At 38.4% G+C, this 20,281-nt stretch overlaps 2 protein-coding genes across 4 annotated transcripts; both read right to left on the minus strand.

Annotated features, from left to right (window-relative positions):
* Window positions 1-206: 206 nt before the first annotated feature.
* Window positions 207-18,507, minus strand: znf451 (zinc finger protein 451). Of its 3 annotated transcripts, none has more exons than XM_028468584.1 (13): window positions 18,400-18,507; window positions 15,964-16,027; window positions 14,427-14,507; window positions 13,797-13,910; window positions 7,864-7,969; window positions 7,548-7,701; window positions 7,341-7,467; window positions 7,097-7,256; window positions 5,420-5,567; window positions 3,830-5,313; window positions 3,703-3,762; window positions 1,630-1,704; window positions 207-1,524 (listed from the first exon to the last, which is right to left on the minus strand). In XM_028468584.1, coding segments are annotated over exons 2-13 (2,571 nt in total). In that variant the 5' UTR covers window positions 16,024-16,027; window positions 18,400-18,507; the 3' UTR covers window positions 207-1,522. The 3 variants fall into 3 exon arrangements, with proteins under 3 accessions (XP_028324385.1, XP_028324384.1, XP_028324386.1); XM_028468583.1 differs by having other exon boundaries at window positions 1,378-1,524; window positions 1,636-1,704; XM_028468585.1 differs by lacking the exon at window positions 14,427-14,507 and having other exon boundaries at window positions 1,378-1,524; window positions 1,636-1,704.
* LOC114476726 (zinc finger BED domain-containing protein 4-like) lies at window positions 8,088-12,936 on the minus strand. Its single transcript, XM_028468587.1, has 8 exons — window positions 12,214-12,936; window positions 11,970-12,127; window positions 11,816-11,893; window positions 10,786-10,851; window positions 10,586-10,706; window positions 10,373-10,512; window positions 9,211-10,297; window positions 8,088-8,511 (listed from the first exon to the last, which is right to left on the minus strand). Exons 2-8 carry the CDS (start codon window positions 12,027-12,029, stop codon window positions 8,189-8,191), a joined length of 1,875 nt encoding a protein of 624 aa, XP_028324388.1. The 5' UTR covers window positions 12,030-12,127; window positions 12,214-12,936; the 3' UTR covers window positions 8,088-8,188.
* Window positions 18,508-20,281: the final 1,774 nt, after the last annotated feature.

The following is a 20,281-nucleotide window of genomic DNA, read 5'->3' on the forward strand; positions in this document are numbered from 1 at the left end:
TACAGTAGAACTACTTCTATATTGTTAATTATGCAGATTATTTCTTCACTTGTAGAAAAGCTTTTGACAAACTTTCATTGCAACAATCAATGACCCAACCAACCAAATAAGATCAGGCTAATTTAGTTTTTGCATAATAAAATCACTAGCACATGGCTTATCAAATCTTGTTCAATGGTTCAGTCACCTTTATAATCTATCCATTAAGGTGGGAGCATTACATTGTCCAAAATATATTAGCATGATGAATCAAATAGAAAAATTAACATGGTTTAATAAAAATATATAAATTCTAATTCAGAATTATCCAATAAATCACCAAAAAGTGTGCAGGGTCACTCAACCCATCCCCATTATGGGTTGACATTCTTTATAATATTGCTGCTGTTGGGCTTCTATTGTTTTGTATTATATATTTGTATATGTTCCATTTACTGTAAATTACTGGTGTTTTTCTATTTTTATACCATTATTCTTTTACTATATTATTTAAGGCTTAACGGGGAACTTGGGGACATTATTTTGTTATGTACATGTTATTCACATAATGACAATAATGAATAACCATTGAATCATTAAGAGAATAATTTAGTAGTAATGCATTAATTATTACTTTTGTCTAACTGAAATAAAAAAAGTATTATTTAGAAAATCTATGCATTTACTTTGGGAGACTTGCATGGATGATCCTTTTAAACTCCTTTTGGCAGAAACACCTAACACTAACATTGCATTTAGAGTGCAGCAGCTAAATTCTACGAGCTGATAAGGTGGAGTACTGATGCGTTTGTTGTGTATGCGTTTACCAGCATGGCCCATAACCCAAAAAAGTTTCCTCCACCATCACGAGCTGCCGGAAACAAAAATAGCAGCAGCAGCAGCAGCTAAGGAGCACATGGCCAGTATGTGAAATATGTGCATGGAAAAAATGAATTCAAGTTCTGTGCAGAACAAAAATGTGTTCCAAGAACCAAAGCTGGAGGCTGATAAGGTGCAACACGGACACAGTAGAAGAAAGTGTCCAAGTTTGTGATTGAACACAGTTGGGTTGAGTACAAGTTGCCTTCTCACTGTTGTTTTGATTCTAAAAACATTTTTATAGCCGATGACTAATGCGTTACATGTGATCGTGTAAAGATCGGAGCTCACTGCACTTGAGAAACCACGTACACTAAACCTTGAGCTTGCCTTAAAAACACACTGCAATTTGAGACGCAGTAGTGGTCACGAGTTTAGCTGAGGCATTTTGCTGGGTCATCGATGCCCTCTATAGCACACGTCAACACACCAAAATGTAGAGTCTACACAACAGGAGGCTGCACATGAATCAGCACACACAAAACGGACCTTTGAAAACATCAACTCTGCTTTCCAAAGTGGGTGAACTGGCTAAATAATTTATTAGTTATCATTTGAAGATACACAGGAAAAAAAATATTAATTAAATGTTGCATAAACAGCTCAGCAGGAAAAAATAGTAGACTTAATACTCTAGCAGGCTTCTTTGAAGAGCTTCTTTCAATTCTGTAGAAATGAAGAAAAAAACAGAATGCAATGATAAACAACATTTAGAACATGGTGCATCAGGTAAACGGTGAATTTTTATCTTGTATACTCCATCTCGCTCACATTCACCTGATGACTCTTTCCTTGCTTCTTCGGCACTCAGCATCAATGCTTGCTTCAATTCAGCATCCGAGTCACCTGCAATTAAAAACTCAGTGATGAAGCTTCAGATAATTAATTTATGTATCTATATGTGCAGCAACACATCAAACTAATTTTAGTTTAGGGGCCAAGTTTGATGTACACAATAATCCATAAACTATGGCAACTTTTAGTTTAAGTGCAAATAAGTACTCCTCAACATAATTATAAACAAAATGTATCTATAGCCACACAAATTACAGGAAAAAGAGCATTTATGTGCATTATTTCTTATTTATATTTTGGATATAATTTAGAAATAATTCAAATTGATTTTTGCAATTTACTGTATATTTGAGAGAATATAAACAAAGGCTTAATTATTCCACACTGAACAAAAATATAAACGCTCCCATTTTACATGAGTTGAACTCAAAGATCTAAAACATTTTCTATAAACACAAAAGACCTATTTATCACAAATATTGTTCACAAATGTGTCTAAATCTGTGTTAGTAAGCCCTTCTCCTTTGCAAAGATAATCCATCCCACCTCACAGACGTGGCACATCATGATGCCAATTAGACCACAATAAAAGGCCACTCTAAAAATGTTGAGTTTAATCACACAGCACAATGCAACAGATGTTGCAAGTTCTGGGGGAGCGTGTAATTGGAATGCTGACTGCAGGAATGTCCAGCAGAGCTGTTGCCCGTGAATTGAACGATCATTTCTCTACCATACCAAAGGCGTTTCAGAGAATTTGGCAGTACATTCAACCGGCCTCACAACCACACCAGCCCAGGACCTCCATATCCAGCATGTTTACCTCCATGATTGTCTGAGACCAGCCACTCGGGCAGCTGCAGCAACAATTGCTTTGCATAACCAAAGAATTTCTGCACAAACTGCCAGAAACCATCTCAGGGAAGCTCATCTGCATGCTCGTCGTCCTCATCGGGGTCTCCACCTGACTGCAGTTCGCTGTAGTAACCGACTTAAGTGGGCAAATGCTCACATTCGATGGTGTCTGGCATGTTGGAGAGGTGTTCTTCACGAATGAATCCCAGTTTTCAGTATTCAGGGCAGATGGCAGACAGCATGTGTGGCGTTGTGTGGGTGAGCGGTTTGCTGATGTCAACATTGTGGATCAAGTGGCCCATTGTGGCGGTGGGATCCTGTTATGGACAACGAACAGAGGTGCATTTTATTGATGGTATTTTGAATGCAGAGATACCGTGACGAGATCCTGATTCCCATTGTTGTGCCATTCATCCGCAACCATCACCTCATGTTGAAGCACGATAATGCACGGCACCATGTTGCAAGCATCTGTACATGATTCCTGGAAGGTGAAAACATCCCAGTTCTTGAATGGCCAGCATACTCACCAGACATGTCACCCATTGAGCATGTTTGGGATGCTCTGGATCGGCATATACGATAGCGTGTTCCAGTTCCTGCCAATATCCAGCAACTTTACACAGCCATTGAAGAGTGGACCAACATTCCACAGAACACAATCAACAACCTGATCAACTCTTTGCATGAGGCAAATGGTGGTCACACCAGATACTGACTGGTCTTCTGACCCCCCCCCACCCCAATAAAGAAAACTGAATATTTTTAGAGTGGCCTTTGATTGTGGCCACTCTGAGGCACTCCTATGCAATAATCATGCTGTCTAATCAACATCTTGATATGCCACACCTGTGAGGTGGGATGGATTATCTCTACAAAGGAGAAGTGCTCATTAACACTGATTTAGACAGATTTGTGAAAAATATTTGTGAGAAATAGGTCTTTTGTGTTTATAGAAAATGTTTTAGATCTTTGAGTTCAGCTCATGAAATATGGGAGCAAAAACTAACGGTTATATTTTTGTTCAGAGTATTTATTAGTTCCCTGGAACTGAGTCATCATTTATCTTATCAACAGTAAATGGCAAATCTTTTTTACGCTGAAGCATCCATTCATAATTTCCAAAATATTACCAGTATGAAAAGTCATTATTATGGTATTTTGTGTGCGTGCATGTGTTGAATGCCTACTCACAATCTTCCACCTTGTTTTTGGTTTCATCAACGAACTTTGCCAATGTTTCATCGTCAATCTCTGTAAACACAACCATTAAATTATAAAATATACAAACTCAATAGAAAAATCCACCGACATGATTTACCATCTTCATCTAGCTGGATCTCGACTGCGTTGAGTATTTTAACGGCTGACGGTACTGGTTCCAAGTTGTTCCTGCTGGTCCTGGCGCTCACACAGGGCTCCAGGGAGCAGTGTTGGGAGTGAAAGTGCTTATGGAAACTCGGTACACCTGTAAAACTTTCCTGGCACATTTTACACTCTATTTCAAAGGTCTTGTCCAGGTTCAGAGCCGTGTGTTTCGTATGCACATGAGTCTTGATCTGAGCATAGGACGATACGATGACGCTACATGGTGAACACACATACTGACATTTTCCCTCGGCAGCCAAACTCCTCATGCACTGTGTGTACGTGATTCTCTTTCCCTCGGTGCCATCCTTTGAACCCATGCACAAACACGTATCCTGGCTGGTGCTGTGAGCAGCGGTGGGCTGGACTTCATCCTCCATGCAGTAGTAGTCTTTACTGTGGAGACTCTGGTAGTGCTCCAGGAACTCCTGCTCAGACTCGAACCGCATGCTGTCGCAGAGGCCGCAGAAATGGGAGCTCTTCACCTGCCCGTTGTGCTCACTCATGCAGTGTCTCCGCACGGTGGACTCCTTATAGAACCTCTGAGGACAGTGTCCACAGATGAACCTCTGAAAGCTGTGGTTGCTCATGTTCCTGCAGTGTTGGCGGATGGCTTCTTCTGAGCCAAACACGTCCTCGCACATTCTGCACATCCAAGAGCGCTCCACTCCTGATGACATCCCTGCTGCTTCCTGCCTCTGTGGGGATGGCGGCGGGACATCCTCGACGCTCTTGGACGGCTTGGCTTTGACGAGAGTGGCAAACTCCTCCGGCACCTCTTGTTCTGTGAAGTAAGTGTGTCCGCTGTGAGCGACCAAGACGTGAGACAGGATGTCTTCATAGCGCGGCATTTCCAGTTTGCACGTGCGACAGTAGTAGAGGAAGTTGGAGAGATGGGCTCCTCCATGGAAGCGGCTCATGTGTAGGCGAGTAATGGAAGACTCTCCCATGTGTTTGCCACAGACGGCACACTGATGGAAGATCTGGTTCACGGCCAGAAGGTGCTTACTAGCAGCAGCCTCCTCGGAGAACTGTTGACCACACTCACAGTACCACGCCATGAAAACCTTCCTGCCGCCACCCACTTCCATGTTTGGATTCAACCTCTGCCGTTTAGCTGGAGAGCACTCACGCTCATTCCTCTTCTTGCTCCTGTTTTGGAAGGATGTTTTCATCCCAGTAGACTCTCTTTTCATCTCTGTGGTCCTCCCAATGTGTTGGATTTCATTAAAACGAGAGAACTGCAGAAGGGCTTGTGCCATTGTTTGATTAACTTCCACAACGTGTTGCGTTGATTCTCGGTGCTTTTCTATTTCAGTGAGGCTAACGAAGGTTTGACAGCAGACAGAACACTGTCCTCGCACTTGGAGTTGTTTCATTACCTCTACTATTGTTTTGTCAGCCTTGGCCACAGCACAGCCTTGTCTGCAGTGCACACTGAAGGTACAAATAAGATGTATCAAAATAAATATAATAATTAAAAAACATAGCTGTAGAAATGTACATATGGAAAGCAAATTAAATTGATTCCAGAGTCACTTACTTGAAGTGAGCTTGAGCCGCCTGATGCGAGGCGAGGATTTTGTGGCATAAGGAGCATCTGACATTGAATGGGGTGTCTTTGCACAACATGATGAGATGATTCTTGGCAAGTTGTGGGACTGGAACTGGCACGGCTGTTTCTCTTGTTTCTAAAAAAAAAAAAAAAAAAAAAAAATTTAAATAAAAAGGCACATAGAATCTTTAATATCCACATGTATAAACTACACTAATCAGCAATAGCACGGTAGGTGATTTTGTTAACACTGATTATTATATCTACAAGCTTTTAAGTGGGTAAGTGAGATATTGGGTTGTCAGGTAAAATAAAATTAAAAAAATTATTTCCACAGTCTGTACCTTCAACGCTTGATCTCTTCAGTAAAAAGTATCAAAATAAAGTTCCAATGAAGTTAAATCCATCACCCAAAGACAGTATCATATGCAGCCAAGGGGAGTGAATGCTGACTCATGTTGAATTATTCAATGAAATGGCTGAAATTACTTTAAAAAAAAAAGTTTAGGGGTCAGTGTATTGCACCATGTTACATATGAGGCTAATATCGCAGCAGAGCAGTCATGGTGTTCATGCTGCCTAATGTAACACTGAGCATCTGTTAGGACTGATGGACCAACAAAGTTAATTCATGAAGGATGTTGTGGAAAAAATATATGTCTGATGAAAAAAAAAACGAGTGGACGATAACCTGTGTGTGGATTTATTCAGGATCCTGAAGGAACATGTTTTACAGAGACAGAGAAAGAAAATGAGGTTAAATGTTACTTTATGGACAGATAGGAGGGTTGGCCTTCTCAGCAAAACAAGACTGACATCAGTGTCCTTGAAAAACTACAGAAGGCCTTTAGACGTCTATCTACACCTATGAAAGGGAGCTAGCTTGTTAAAATTCAGAGAGAAGGGAGGAATCCATCATTTATAATGAGCAAACTTTACAGAAATGTATAATAAGCTTTGAGTATACAGTCTGTAATGTACAAAATTATAACAAAGATCAATAAATATTTACATTTTTTATTAAGTCAGGTAAAAGTAAAAAAAAGTCATAATATAATGGCCATTCACCATTTTAAGTTTTTTGTATTTGTAATAGTTACTGTAATGCAGCTGGAGTACAATAATACCATAAGAGAAGATACCTCGATTAATAGTGTATCTAAGGCTGTATTCACACCTTTGGCTCATGTGCTTTGGTCCGATTCTGAGGTGAAATGGATACAATTGTTGCATATTTAATTTGGGTTGTTTGTGTTTGCAAGGCAACAGCCTTTAGTGGTGCAAAGTTGTAAACAAACACCATGCACGGAGCAGCTGTTCCCTCATTGGTCAGAAATCCCGGAAAAAAAAACCCTCCGTTAAACATCAACCATGGAGCACAACAGTATGTGTGGCTAGTTTGTTTTAGTGAGTTTCAATTATTACTTTAACTCTGCCTGATTTTAAGTCTATTGTAAAAACGCACTTTTTTACTTTGGCGTATGGTTTTTAAACTTCATTGATTTTATGTACTGTACTGTTATATATTTTGTTTGTTATGTTTATATCATTTGTCTTATAGTGTAGGCACTTTATATATCTCTTGTCACTTTGGCCACCTCTTCAGTTCAGAAAAGCTCATCATTAAGCTGCTCATTTGAGAGGAATGGCTTCAATAAAACCTACCATTCATCATGAAGGAGTCAGTGAAGTGGTTTTTTGCAGACATGTGCTGGAGACACGCATCACGAAGGTTGAAGAGGAGGAAACAAGCAGGGCAAGCAAAGCACACAATCCTCTGATAGGTCTGAGTCAGGTCATGACAATCAGTGCCATTGGATGCCACCTGGTATTAATGACAAGGATTCAGAAACATGTACCATACACGCCTAGCATTTTTGGTTGAATCAATATTTCTCTTTCATTTCACCTTGGCCTCAAGGTGCTTCTTCCACAAATCTTTGGTCTGAAAATGTTGGCCACAGGCAACACAGGCAAAGATCTCCGCCGGAAGACCTTTCAGATGGATTGTCGGGTCACAGGGCGAGTGATCGAATCTGCGTTAGACGGTAAACCCAAAACATGACACTACTAGCTTATATTCTTCTATAGGAAAATAACCTGACCTTCTGGTTACCTTTTTAAGTGTCCATCAAGAAGCATAACACTGTCATAAACACGACCACAGCTGACTACAGGACAGGTGTGTCTCGTTGAACTATTAATGGAGACAAATGTGGAGCGTTGTCTTCTTCCTCCAGATCTGCCACTGATCACACCTGGCTGAACACCTGGAGATCACACAGTTACAATAAACAAGGACGTCTCAGGAACTGCATCTGTAAAACATCTCACACATCAACAATGCCAGTAAATCTAAAGCCTGATTCCACTTGTGTACTGAAAACCTTTACAAAAGTAAAAAGAGAAAAAAAAGTCCAAAAGTCTTTTACCTGGCATCTTTAACCACATGTCAACACAGTGCTTTGCTTCCAGATCAAGTCCATTTGAAGACCTAACCGCCCGTTCTCCATGAGCTTTTTGTAAGATTTGTTTCTCCTGGAGAAATAAAAAGTGCTACATTCAACCAATGCTGTTATATAGTTCTCTAGATGTTTCTCAAATCACCCACAAGGTGGCACTATTACTTCAAAAACACTGACAAAACCAATTGCAATTCAGTCCATCAAATCTTTTTATTAGCCATGTGAATTACACAAATGTTTGCATAATATACACAGAAACATCAACTGAACAAAATTTTGTTAACGTACATTCTTATTCAACTTCATTTAAAAACAGAATCTTCTCCAGAGTATTTGGATTAAGGCTGCTTCTTTTTTTGGCCAGGTTTTCACCAGCCAATGAAAACACCTGGTTACAAGGAACCGACGAAGCAGGGGAGCACAGATACGTCAGGGCTAGTTTGTAAAGGTTAGGGTACTGCTTTTTGCTTTTGTTCCACCACTCCAGCGGATCCTCGGTTCTTTTTATGTTGGCCTCGGCCAGGAAACAATCCACTTCAATGCTGGCACCTGCCACGATGCTGGAGCTGCTCTTAGTTTTACGAATGGTCTCATCCAGAAGCTGCCAAAGCTCACCTAATTAAAGCAATAACATGACAGTGGGTGTAAGTATGTACCCCAAAAATACTAATGTTGCGTTCAAAAATAAGTAATGGGCAGGGTTGGGGTCAATTATAATTGTAATTGTGTAATTGCCATGAAAATTCCATAAAAATGGTCACTTATAATTTAACGCAAAACCAACTAGGGAACCATAATACAGTTCTATGTACAATTCTACACATATGTAGTTATTAATTATTAAAATGTGTTTCATATCAGATTTTCCCACATTTTACCATTTAAAAAAATTGCAGTACATTAGTTTACGGACACAAAAAAAAGGCTCAAATGCCCACACCAAAAATATTAAAAACCATATTATCATTGATTAGGAAGCATAACAAGGTAACAGATTGATACGAAAGAAATTAGATGATAGATATTTGTGATTATTGTATTTTACAGCTGATTTAGGACCCGTTATCATAAGAGATGCTAACAGAAAGCTAAGACAATTGGAAGGGTTACTTTTCTTAGGTTATTTATTTCAGGTTCAATAACTGTGTAATTGTAATTGAACTTTAGCAAATGACTTTCTGAGTATAAATAATTTAATTTTAATTGTAATTGGAAAAAATCCTAGTCACTGTAATCATAATTAAATTGTAATCGAAAACGTAATTGTAACTAAAAAATGTAATTGACCCCAACCCTGGTAATGGGGTAACTTACCGTTGTTTGTGGGTTGTTCAATAGGGGCACATTCCAGCTCGATTGGGAGGACAGCATCATCATCATCACCATCATCATCATTATTTGTCATCATAATGACACATTGGTCTTTAAGGTTGTTTACAGCCTCCTCAGCTTTAGAAGGACTAACAAAGCCATGTTTTTTGAATCTTGGATCCAGTAAGGTTGCCAATGTTAGGGCACTCTCCGATTCCACATTAAAAATGTGTTCCCCCAGATGTTGAACCAGACTGTCAGCCAGTTGCTTCGCGACATTGGCCATGGTCAGGGACTGCACTTTGCCCGTTATTGCATGGTGCAACATCTTCATCATAGGTATGATCTTTGAAGCGAACACCTTCTTCTCAGTAGAAATTTCAACCGACGCTTGGTGTATCGGGGTGAGTATAGACAGGATATCCTTTATCATTTCAAAATCCAGTGGAGTCAGAGGGTTGATGTGAGTTACCACTGAGGCCATTACCGCTACCAGTGGCGCTCTCAGATCGTAGAGGCATTTCAGCATCCGGAACGTGCTGGTCCAGACTTTCTCCACCTCAATGATCATCCTGTAGCCTCGCTTCCCCATCTGCTCCAGTAACTGGACCAAACACTCATTGGCCGTGGGGCAACACTTGAAGAAGCTCACCAAATTCTTACATTTAAATCTCAAAACCTTCAGTTCGTCCACATCTTCAAATGACTTTCCAACGATGGAGTTAATCGTATGTGCAATGCACGCTACGTGACGTATATTCAGCTGTGTCACGCCAGCAACCATGACGGGTTCTCCATTAGTGATAAGACATGTTACTTTATCTCTAATGCCCCATTCGGCCATGAGCTGCTCGTGCCCTTGAGCCAGATCTTCTGCTGTGTGCGCCTTTGGGAATCGTTTAACACCAATCAAAGTAGAGCACAGCTGGTCGCTCTCGTTGATGAAGTGGCACGTCACTGTCAGGACTGCATCCGCATTGGTCGACGTCCACAAATCTGATGTGAGGCTGAAGGCAGCAGCTTTTAGAACATGTTCCTTGGCGTTCTCCTTAGCCTCCAAGTATTTCATTTCTACCATTGCCTTCAAAGACTACAGGAAAACAGGAAAGTCGTTATTATGATGAATACCCAGAAGAAAAAACCCATCTTGGCTCTGATCACATACCTTTCTATTTGGGAGACGGTAGCCTGGATCCAAAACATGCACAAGCTCCCTGAAGCCTACATCCTCCACGATGGAAAAAGGCTGAGAGTCCTTTATAATCATGCCGATGAGGGCCTTATCCACTTTTACTTTTCTGGGACCTGTGGCATTTGATGCTGTTTAATTGTAGGAACCTGACCACAACATTTTTCCAGATATACTATAAACATTTACCTCTGTTTGTCTCTGCCCTTTTGGCTGCCTCCTCAGGCTCGTGTATCGCTCGGTAATGTCGAAGCATGGACGATGTGTTGTTGCTGTATGAGAGCTCCTGGCCACAATGCAAACACTTCACCTTTAGAAAAAACAACACAACTGTTAATGCACTGAGTTCAAGTGACCTACAGTCACCTTTACTTTTCGCATGTACCAACCTTATTATTAGAAGTCATCTCAAAGTAATCCCATGCATATGAAGACCTCCTCTTTCTCCATGTCTTCTGTGGAAAATGCATTTTTGTGGCACAACAAACAATGTAACTGGTGAGAATGTGAACGCAAATTAATCATAAAGCAAAAAGACAGAAATGTAATTCAAAAAAGGAAGGCTGTCAATACAATTTTTGCATTTAAATGCAATCGTACACAGACATGTATTATGCATTGTTAGGAAAACATTTTACTGAAAATCATTCATTCAACAGTTGAACACATTTGATCTGAACAACTGTAATTCATTTTAAAGTGGGAATTCATATTTTTGCATTGAAACTTTATAGAGATTATTGATGATGCCTTTCTGCAAAAAAAATATTAAATCAAAGATCAAGGGGTCTCATTTATAAAGCCTAGATGTCCATAACTATTCTTGAAAAAAAGGTCAATTCATAAAACCTAAATATATGAAAGAAATGTCAACTAAAGAACGTTAAGCTGATAAAGTTTCTGAGCGCTATTTGGTTTTTATGAGAGTAGGGATTGGTTTTTGTCTGATTGTTTGTTTACATCAGCAAATCAGAGCTAATTCAAATATAAATGCATACAGCATATGTATTTGTGTGGTTTTCTTTAGTTAAACTTTATCTATTCCCTTAGGTTTCACCTTTTGCATACAGAAAGCATGGGATTGCTATGTGGTCCTAAACCATTTGTTTAACACTAAATGCAGTTAAGACAACATAAAAAAAATTAATTTAATAACTATGACCTCAGCTCATTCAACTCTAAGTTGGCCGCCTGTTATGTGACAGTAGGGGCCAAACAAATGTGATCGTCTGAGCCAAGGGCCACATTATCAACATTCAGTCAACGAGGTATTGAACTGAAAATTAATTACAGACATTAATTAGCACTGTCTCGTCTTCATGCTCTTTATACCAGTGATGACTGTCTTAATGCTTTGCTGCTGCAGCACCATGTCTGTGAGCACCTGACCTCCAGATGTATCATGTGATTGTTACGCACTGTTGCTGAAGACAAATGGATGTCCAGCAGAGGAGGGCCCCACTCTGGCCACCTCCTCATCACCAACGGCTCCAGACTCTGTAAGGACAGGGCCATCTTTAATGTTGCTTTTCATGCTGGTTTGAATGTAATAGAGGTTAAAATCTCCCATCACCTTGCTCCTCTGTGGTTTCTGTAACACTTGCATCTCTCTACTTTTCCAGCAGGATCCCATAAACACACTAATGATTCTCCCTTTCCGTAAGCTCAGGAGTATCTACCAGTTACAGCATCACTCCGTTGGTGGGAGGACAGTCTTGACTTTTCCACCACCTTTCAAAGGAAGACATTCTCATTTACAAGATAGCAGCACAAAAACGTACGGAAAATGTTGGTAAATGGGGAGGGGTTGAGCATACCTCTTTAAAAAGCTTGGACAGTGTCCACTTCATTCCTCTGATGTGGTTGGCTTCAGCAGGCAACACATTTATACTCGCAATGATTCATTATTAAAAATCAATGATCCTGCTGTTGTCACCTCCAAGTAAATAGTGTCACTTGTTCATCCTCCACTCTTTCCTCTACATCACACGTGTCAAACTAAAGGCCTGGGGGCCGAATTCGGCCCTTCAGAGGCTTCAACCAGGCCCTCGGAATTTATTTTGCACAGACTTATTTCTAAAAATGAAAAGGAAAGCTCTTAAAATGTCTTAGTTTTTCATTCTGTACATTCTTTAATAAATGTGTGCACATTGGTTATTTAAAATCATGATTTGGAAACTAAAAAGTGTATTCATTTTTAAATCCAGCCTATTTAGAAATGACTAAAACAAGTTTGACATTTGGGTGTCAAACCCAAGGCCTGCTTCCCCAATCCTTCCCACCAAAGAATTCTAGGGATGATTTAGCTTGAACTGAAAATTGCATGGAAGATAAGAACTATAGCTAGTTGTTACTTGTAATCATTTACACATTAAAGTAGGGGTGTCCCGTTCCGATATTGATATCGGATATCGGTGCGACATTAGCCAGAAAATGTATATCGGATTTTATTGTACTGCATCTAAAATCTCCGATATACATTATATTTATTCAATTGTAGAATACTGTAGATATTATGTTGAAGGTTAAAATGTATGTAACCAATTGGTTAATAATAAATGGGTGAGTTTTTCTCATACCTACCGTTGCTGACTATTGTTTTCTGTTTGAGTAACATCACTTAATCAAGCCTTTACTAACATTCCACACTATAAAATAAGTAATAAAAGTATGTATGATTCGTGCTGATATCGTGTTGGATCGATATCAGCCAATACTCAAGGCTGCAATATCGGTATCGGAAGTGAAAAAGTTGTATCAGGACATCTCTACATCAAAGTGTTCAAGTTATGGCACAAAATAGTTAAAAAAAATTCTACATTTCTTTTTTAAATATTGGATTTCTCTAGTTCTGCCTACGTGAGATCGAACTGGTCCAAATGTGGCCCTTGAACTAAAACTAGCCTGACACCCCTGCTCTAGATGTACCTCAAAATGTTCTTTTTTTAATCCTCCTTTCTCAGGTAATTTATTATTCACCTGAGTGTTTGGTTTTGAATATTTATACGTGAAACTGGGATTGCACAAAGCCCAATAAGATGCAAGTCCATGTACAAGCTCTCTAATCCCAGGAGGACTAGTTGGTTACCACAGTACCAGCTAATGGGCATCCTTAATAAATAAACAAACACTTTTAGATACAACACTAAACTTGGTTTTATAAATGAGACCCCAGTTTAGAGTTTGCATGTTTTCCATGGGTTTTTAATTGTGTAGTATTCCCATTGTTTTACATAGGCCAAAAACATGAATGCTAGGTTGGTACAGATCTTTAAATAGACATTTAGAGTGAATGTGTGCATACTGGAAAATGAACAAACAAGAAAAGACACTCTTGAATAACCAAAGCAGATAAAAAAAAAAAATTAGAACAATGATCCTTGTAATGGAAAATACTTACTTTAAACTCTCTGCATTTGTCCGCTCTCTCCCTTCTCTCCTGATCCACCTGCTGTTCCAGCCTGTCCAGGGTTGATGCAACGTGTGCTTTTTGACGGGTGACATTGTCTTCTTGCTGCAGGACAAAAGAAGTGCACAACACTTTCCAAAAACTATAAATAACAGTTGACAAGGCCTAATACTATGCAGGTAGAAATGTTACAACATGGGAGAGCTCTTTTCTACAGGTACAAACTGTTTTGCAACAGACGACTCGCAAAATGTGTTGGAAAAGTAATTTGTGCAAGTTGTGGTTGTAAACAATAATTGGCACGAGTAATAATTTTTTTTAAAAAACGTGAGTAAATGTTGGATTACAAGTTTGCAGCTGTCATTTTGTTTGTGTAAATAATAGTACACATTTGTGAATTTTTTTTTCTGTCACTTCACATTCAGATCACGCATGTGTTAATATTTACTTTGGGTTTAAACTTTAACTCGACAGGTTCACATGGTTTCCTGTCATTTGTGACATGTAACTCATTCCACGTGTGTATGGATTCTTTACAACACATTCTACAAGCTCTCAAATTTAGCAACATATCTACTATCCTTCATATAATACATATTAATAGTTATAACTGTCACTCACTGTAGCTCCAAACGAGGAACAGCCTTCGTTGTCACTATCGCTGAGGTCAATATACTCCAGTACAGGTCTGAGGGGACCCTCCTGATGCAAGTGAAAGACAACAGCTAAAGGTTTTTTGAGGGACATTTCTTACATTAATTACAATCACAGCAAAAGCAATACATGCTAGGGCTGGGCGATATATCGAATATACTCGATATATCGCAGCTTGTAGTCTGTGCGGTGTTGAAAATGACCATACCGTTAAACTCGCGGACTTTTTTTTGAATTTTTTTTTTTTTTTTTGAAATGTCATTGTTAGAGCCATATCATTATTATGTCAGTATATTTTATGTTTAAATATTAATATGTTTGGAATAAGTAATTTTGAAATAGTTTTAAAGGTAATATTGTTTAAATATTGATTTATGTTGACGTTTTTAAATGATCAGAGTTTCTGTGCTCCATTGGTTTTGACTTGCTGCTGTAAACCTGGATTTCTACCGTAAAGTGTGGGTTAGTGTCGAAAAGTGAAGGAAAACACAGGCTGGTGAAGTCCATGCGGTCAAAGGACAGCAGTTTAGTGAAGCAGGACGAGGAGCAACAGTGTTTCTGACCGTAAAAACTGTTCAAACCGTCAACCTAAACAGTCAAAGTGGTCAGCATTGTCAGCGCCAGTGCCACCGTCAGTGACGTCATCGTCGTCATCGCCATCGGAAACGTCATTGTCGCGGTCGGACGTCAGTGTGGTCTTTACGTAAGGATTTATTATTTTTGGGACTTTGAGACTGAGCTTTAAATATAAGGACACTTTGATTTTGGAACTTTTATTTTAGTTTTTCTATTTTTTGTGGATTAAAGAGTCAGATTGATTCATCCTACGCTTGCCTCTTTTTTCTTCATTTTTTATTGGATTATGTTTGGAACAGACGAGTCAGAAAACTTCATGTCCTGCAAGGAAGTGGTAAAATTTCGTTTTTGTGTGTTGCCACTACAGTCATCTTAATGACAACATGCACAAAAGGGCACTATTTGTTTTAAAATATTGTAGTGGCATTATGTACAAAAAGTGCACTTTAATTTTGTGTTTTGAAATGCCATGTGAGTTGCATCCTGCACTAATGTCTTGTTTTGAAATGTCTCTGTGACAATTTTGCACAGAACGTGCACTTTCTGTTGACAATTTTATGTTTGAGCCACTCACTGTTTAATAAATACAGTTATGTCAACTTTGACTTAGTTGTGATATCCCCTTTTTTGCATGAAAGTTTAAAATTGGCATATATTAATGCAGTATGATCAAGAATGTTTTAATGTAGACATATAGAATCATCATACTGGTGTGATTTTGTGCATCAAAGTGTTAATTCAAGGGTAATGCAAAATATCGAGATATATATCGTGTATCGTGACATGGCCTAAAAATATCGCGGTATTTATAAAAGGCCATATCGCCCAGCCCTAATACATGCACAATTGATGTAGTCAATATCATGAATAGAAAAAAAATCTTTGGGACTTATTGGTTTCCGAGTAAAAAGGTGTACACATGACTTACTGACACAAACTCCACCTCCTCTTCGATCTCATCTTCGTCTGGCTGAGTTGGAGAAGACATTTATCTGAGAAGAAACACGAAGTGTGATCATTTAAGATGAGATGTATACCACTCAACAGAAGTTACAGTCTGGACAGCGAGGTTAAGGAGTTGATAGATTCTCAAAAGCAGTTTTTAGCGTGTGTAAATTTCCTTTAACAAGACACTGAACCTAAATGTGCTCCTGATGGAAGGCTAGTGTGTTAAAGGTCACTCACTGTAAATAATCAAAGCTACTAATGTTTGATGAATACATTTTGCAGATTTGAGATTTTCCAATTGCTCTTAGAGAATCGAAATGCTCGCTCACATTTTAGCTTGGCTCGAATCAATACATGCATTTAAGTAGAAGTGTGACGATATTTTTATATATATATATATATTTTTTTTTTTTTTTACTTTCTCTGCTTTTTCACTAAAATGTGCAGGTAGGTCTTCACAGAAATTTTGTCACTGTTTGTTGAAGGAACCAATATATTGTTTACTCGAATATTGCACTATAATGGTGACACTGGTAAGAAAGACCCTATGTTTTGTTTACAGAAAGCTCTATTGGAGATAGTTATTCATTTACATTGGTATGTTGACACTTATTGACAGAAATGTTGCACTAAAATAGTGTCACTGTTCATAGGACACTTTCAATTTATTGTCTTTCAGAGATATAAAATAAAAATTGTATATGTACGTGTACTGTGGTAAACGTACCAATAGTACCAGTCGTTGTCCGTACAAATAGACACTTTCTATATTTAAAGCCACAGCTTACATTAAACACACAGCTTTGCACAAAGAGCCATACTACAAACCTAGATTGGATTAATCTCCTATAAATGACTTGAACTAACCAAATATTCCCTGTCAGACAGGAGCTGTACTACGAACGCCGATCAAAACACGCCAACTTGAGACAAGTGATTTCACCCTCGGTATGTGCGCGTGCACTAAAAAGGTGTGGAGAGTGCAAGGTCTGACCAATAACTAAGGCGAAAACTGGTAGAGCGAGCGTCTTTGCAATGAATGGAAGAACAGCTTATCTTAAACAAATATAATGAATATAAATCCATGATGACAGCAAAGAGCAACACTGTTAATGCAGCGTGCAGCAGGAGGCGGAGCTTTTATACTCGCTCAGATCTGATCCATTTCAGAACTTGGTCCCAACCAGGTTGTTTAAGTTTAAAATGATGAATAATTAAAATCCATAGTTCAGACCAAAGACAACCCTGTTGTTCCAGAAAAGGCAGGAATGAAAGAACCCAGGCAGGAAGCTGCTGACACAGTTAATGTGGAAAAGCTCTCCGATTAGTTTCCCTTTAATACAGCATAGACGTTTTTTGATTCAAGACCCATTTATCACACACACACACTGGGATGACGGTACATTGTTTAACTCTATGTTCGTGCTGATGGTGTCAGCCTCAGCTTTGAATGAATGAATGATTTCACCCAATCGTATAGACACAGGCTTCATCAGCTGACTCTAAACCAGTCCATCAAATATAAATCTTTCCTAAAGCATGTCATCTGTAAATTAAATGATTGCATTAATCATTAATATTCTTCTCTCCTAAAGGCAGCAGTTAGATCTGCACCAACCAGGATCTTCTATCAATGGGCAGGTCGTTTTCTAGAGACCTGATTGGCCAGGAGGCGGGGCTATAGTACTCACTAAGATTCTAGCCAGAGCAAAACCTGCTGCTGACCAGGTTAGTTGTTCAGCATTAATTGCCATAGTTATTAAGCTGCAGCGAGCTTCGTAGTCCAGCACACACCGATTAAATCCCAGAAGTTAGCACGATCTAGATTCGTAGTATAAGCCCAAAAAGGGCTGTTTGCTCATAGAAAAAGAACAAACAACCAACAATCAATTTTAAAAGAGTTGGGGGAAAAAAAACCTATTTAATTTCAAATAAATGTGTTGATCAATGTGCTGCTAACAGAAATACAGTGTACACAGTGATTAAAATACATTTCACACATTTAAGGCATCTACAGTTAAGTGCCTTACATAAATATGTATATATTAATTGTACACAAAGTTAAAAACTATTTTAGTTTCAAAGCTAATTGTATGCGTTTATAGTCAAATACACCGTAGGAAAGATTAACTGCTCAGGGTTTTCAATCAGAGTATATGAAGCTTTAGGAAACCAGTTTGCAACAGTAGCTTAAATGCGTCGTGAAGCGATATCACACAATCACACTTAAAATAACTTTATAACGATTGCAAGTATCACAATTAGCTGCAACCTCACAGCAACAGTCAGCTATCGTTAGCTTCATTTAGGCCACACTCTAAAAGTTCATTTGAAATGTACTAATGTTTGACTTCATAAAAAACAAAAAAAAAGACATTAAGCCATGAACCTAAACTCTTGAAAAGAGCACTATTACCTGTCTTTTGCCCTGTTGAGAGATGACGACAGTGATGTAGCACAGCTTGGACAAAGAGAGCTAACCGCGCTGTGAGAGCTCTGGCTAACCGTTGTTCCGGTTTACGTCATTACGTAAGAAAGGAGCGCGCCTTTTTTTTAAAGGAACCCTCCCCTGTTTTTACAAGTTTGGTCGAAAACAGGGGTCTGCAACCTGTGGCTCTGGTGCCTCATGTGGCTGTTTGACTCTTTTGCAATGGCTGGCTCCCTATAGCTTAAAAAAAACAAAAAATAAAAACAAAAAACTACTGAAATTAAGCGGTTTTTTTTTTTTTTTTTTTTTAATATTTTTTTGTTTACAGAGACTATTGATGATAAATAATAAAATCAAGATAGAAAAATGTGTTAACCTAAAAATAAATCACGTTGTGCAATGACTGCCTCCTTCCTACTTCACCTCCTGCAACATCTATAGACCATCAACTTTCCTGCACTTGTGACTGAGTTTTAAATTAATGTAACTAAACCAACAAAAACACTATTCTGGAAAAAAATAGCGCTTTTAATTGTGTGGGGAACAGCTTTATTTAACCACCAATATGCCAGTTAAATATGCATGCTTTATGTGTGGCCAGAAATTAGCAATTAGCATGTGTTGACCACATGATCATGTGTTATCAAATTCAAGTTACTTTTTGTAGCCTTTCAAATACATGAACTAAAAAAAAAAAACTTATTTATACAACATTGTGTTCATGTTTTTAAGTTGCTATTTACATGATCAACAAAAATCAAGTCAAATTAAATCAAACATTATTCTATATAATTTTACCTGTATGTAATTTATTACACTGTATTGTCTTCACAAAATACCTTCTCAAGGTATTTTTTTGGCTCCAGAAGGCAAAATGGCTCCTTGTAGAGTAAAGGTTGCAGACCCCTGGTCTAAAAGCTTTTAAATGTAGTTATTAGATGATCTGTGCCTGTTGTAAAGATAAATAAATAAAGATGGGCTTTATAGAGTTGACATCATGAATTCCCTATAAAGGAATGATAATGTAGAGTAAGCATCTTCTACCTTTGCACTGAAGCTTGAGTTAGTTTGGATATGTTGGTAATCAGGAGTAAAATAAAGAAAATGTATAAAATATATAATATGCAATTTCTCCTATTTACCTGCAAAGCTTACACCATAAATTTAGTTTTTTTGTTTGTTTGTTTGTTTGTTTGTTTTTCTTTGGCTTGAATTGTATACAGTCATAGAGACTAATTTATCCACATCCCACACCTTCAAGTATCAAAAGCTCTTTCTTTAACCTTTACGATTTAGAAAACTATATTTTTCTTTCTTATTTAGATGAGCTGTCATTTAAGAAAACAACACAAATATGGCACTTTTTCCATAAAGTTGAAAGTTGAAAGTGTTCTTACGTTGCACAGTTTATATGTTCAATTTTGTCTATGTATATATTGGTATTGGTTAATATTGGAAATTTTAGTTTGAGAAAGTATTGGATATTAGCAAAAAAACTAATATAGAGCATAAATACCTAGAATTTAACAATCACATGGATGGATGACAGGATGTTCATGTTTATTAAGAACGCCATTAACATCAGCAGAATATCAATAGCGCACACATTTCTTAAAGGTGCAGTCTGCAACTCTTATAAAAGCTGTCACTATGTAAGGATAGCTTTATATCAAACTAGTAGTTTGTGTGAAAAAAAAACAGGCTCATTGAGACCCCCCTGCTGCTTCTGCAGCCTTTGGCAGATTGCCAGAATGCACCACGACCGAGCAAAAAGAACCAATCAGAGCCAGGATTGTGTTTGATGGACTGTCTGACAGCTGTTGCTCACAGGTCCCGCCCCTTTCTCCGGGCTTGAGCACCGTCTTTTTAA

The sequence above is a fragment of the Gouania willdenowi genome, chromosome 15 (genome assembly GCF_900634775.1).
Source record: "Gouania willdenowi chromosome 15, fGouWil2.1, whole genome shotgun sequence".
Classification (NCBI taxonomy): domain Eukaryota; kingdom Metazoa; phylum Chordata; class Actinopteri; order Blenniiformes; family Gobiesocidae; genus Gouania; species Gouania willdenowi.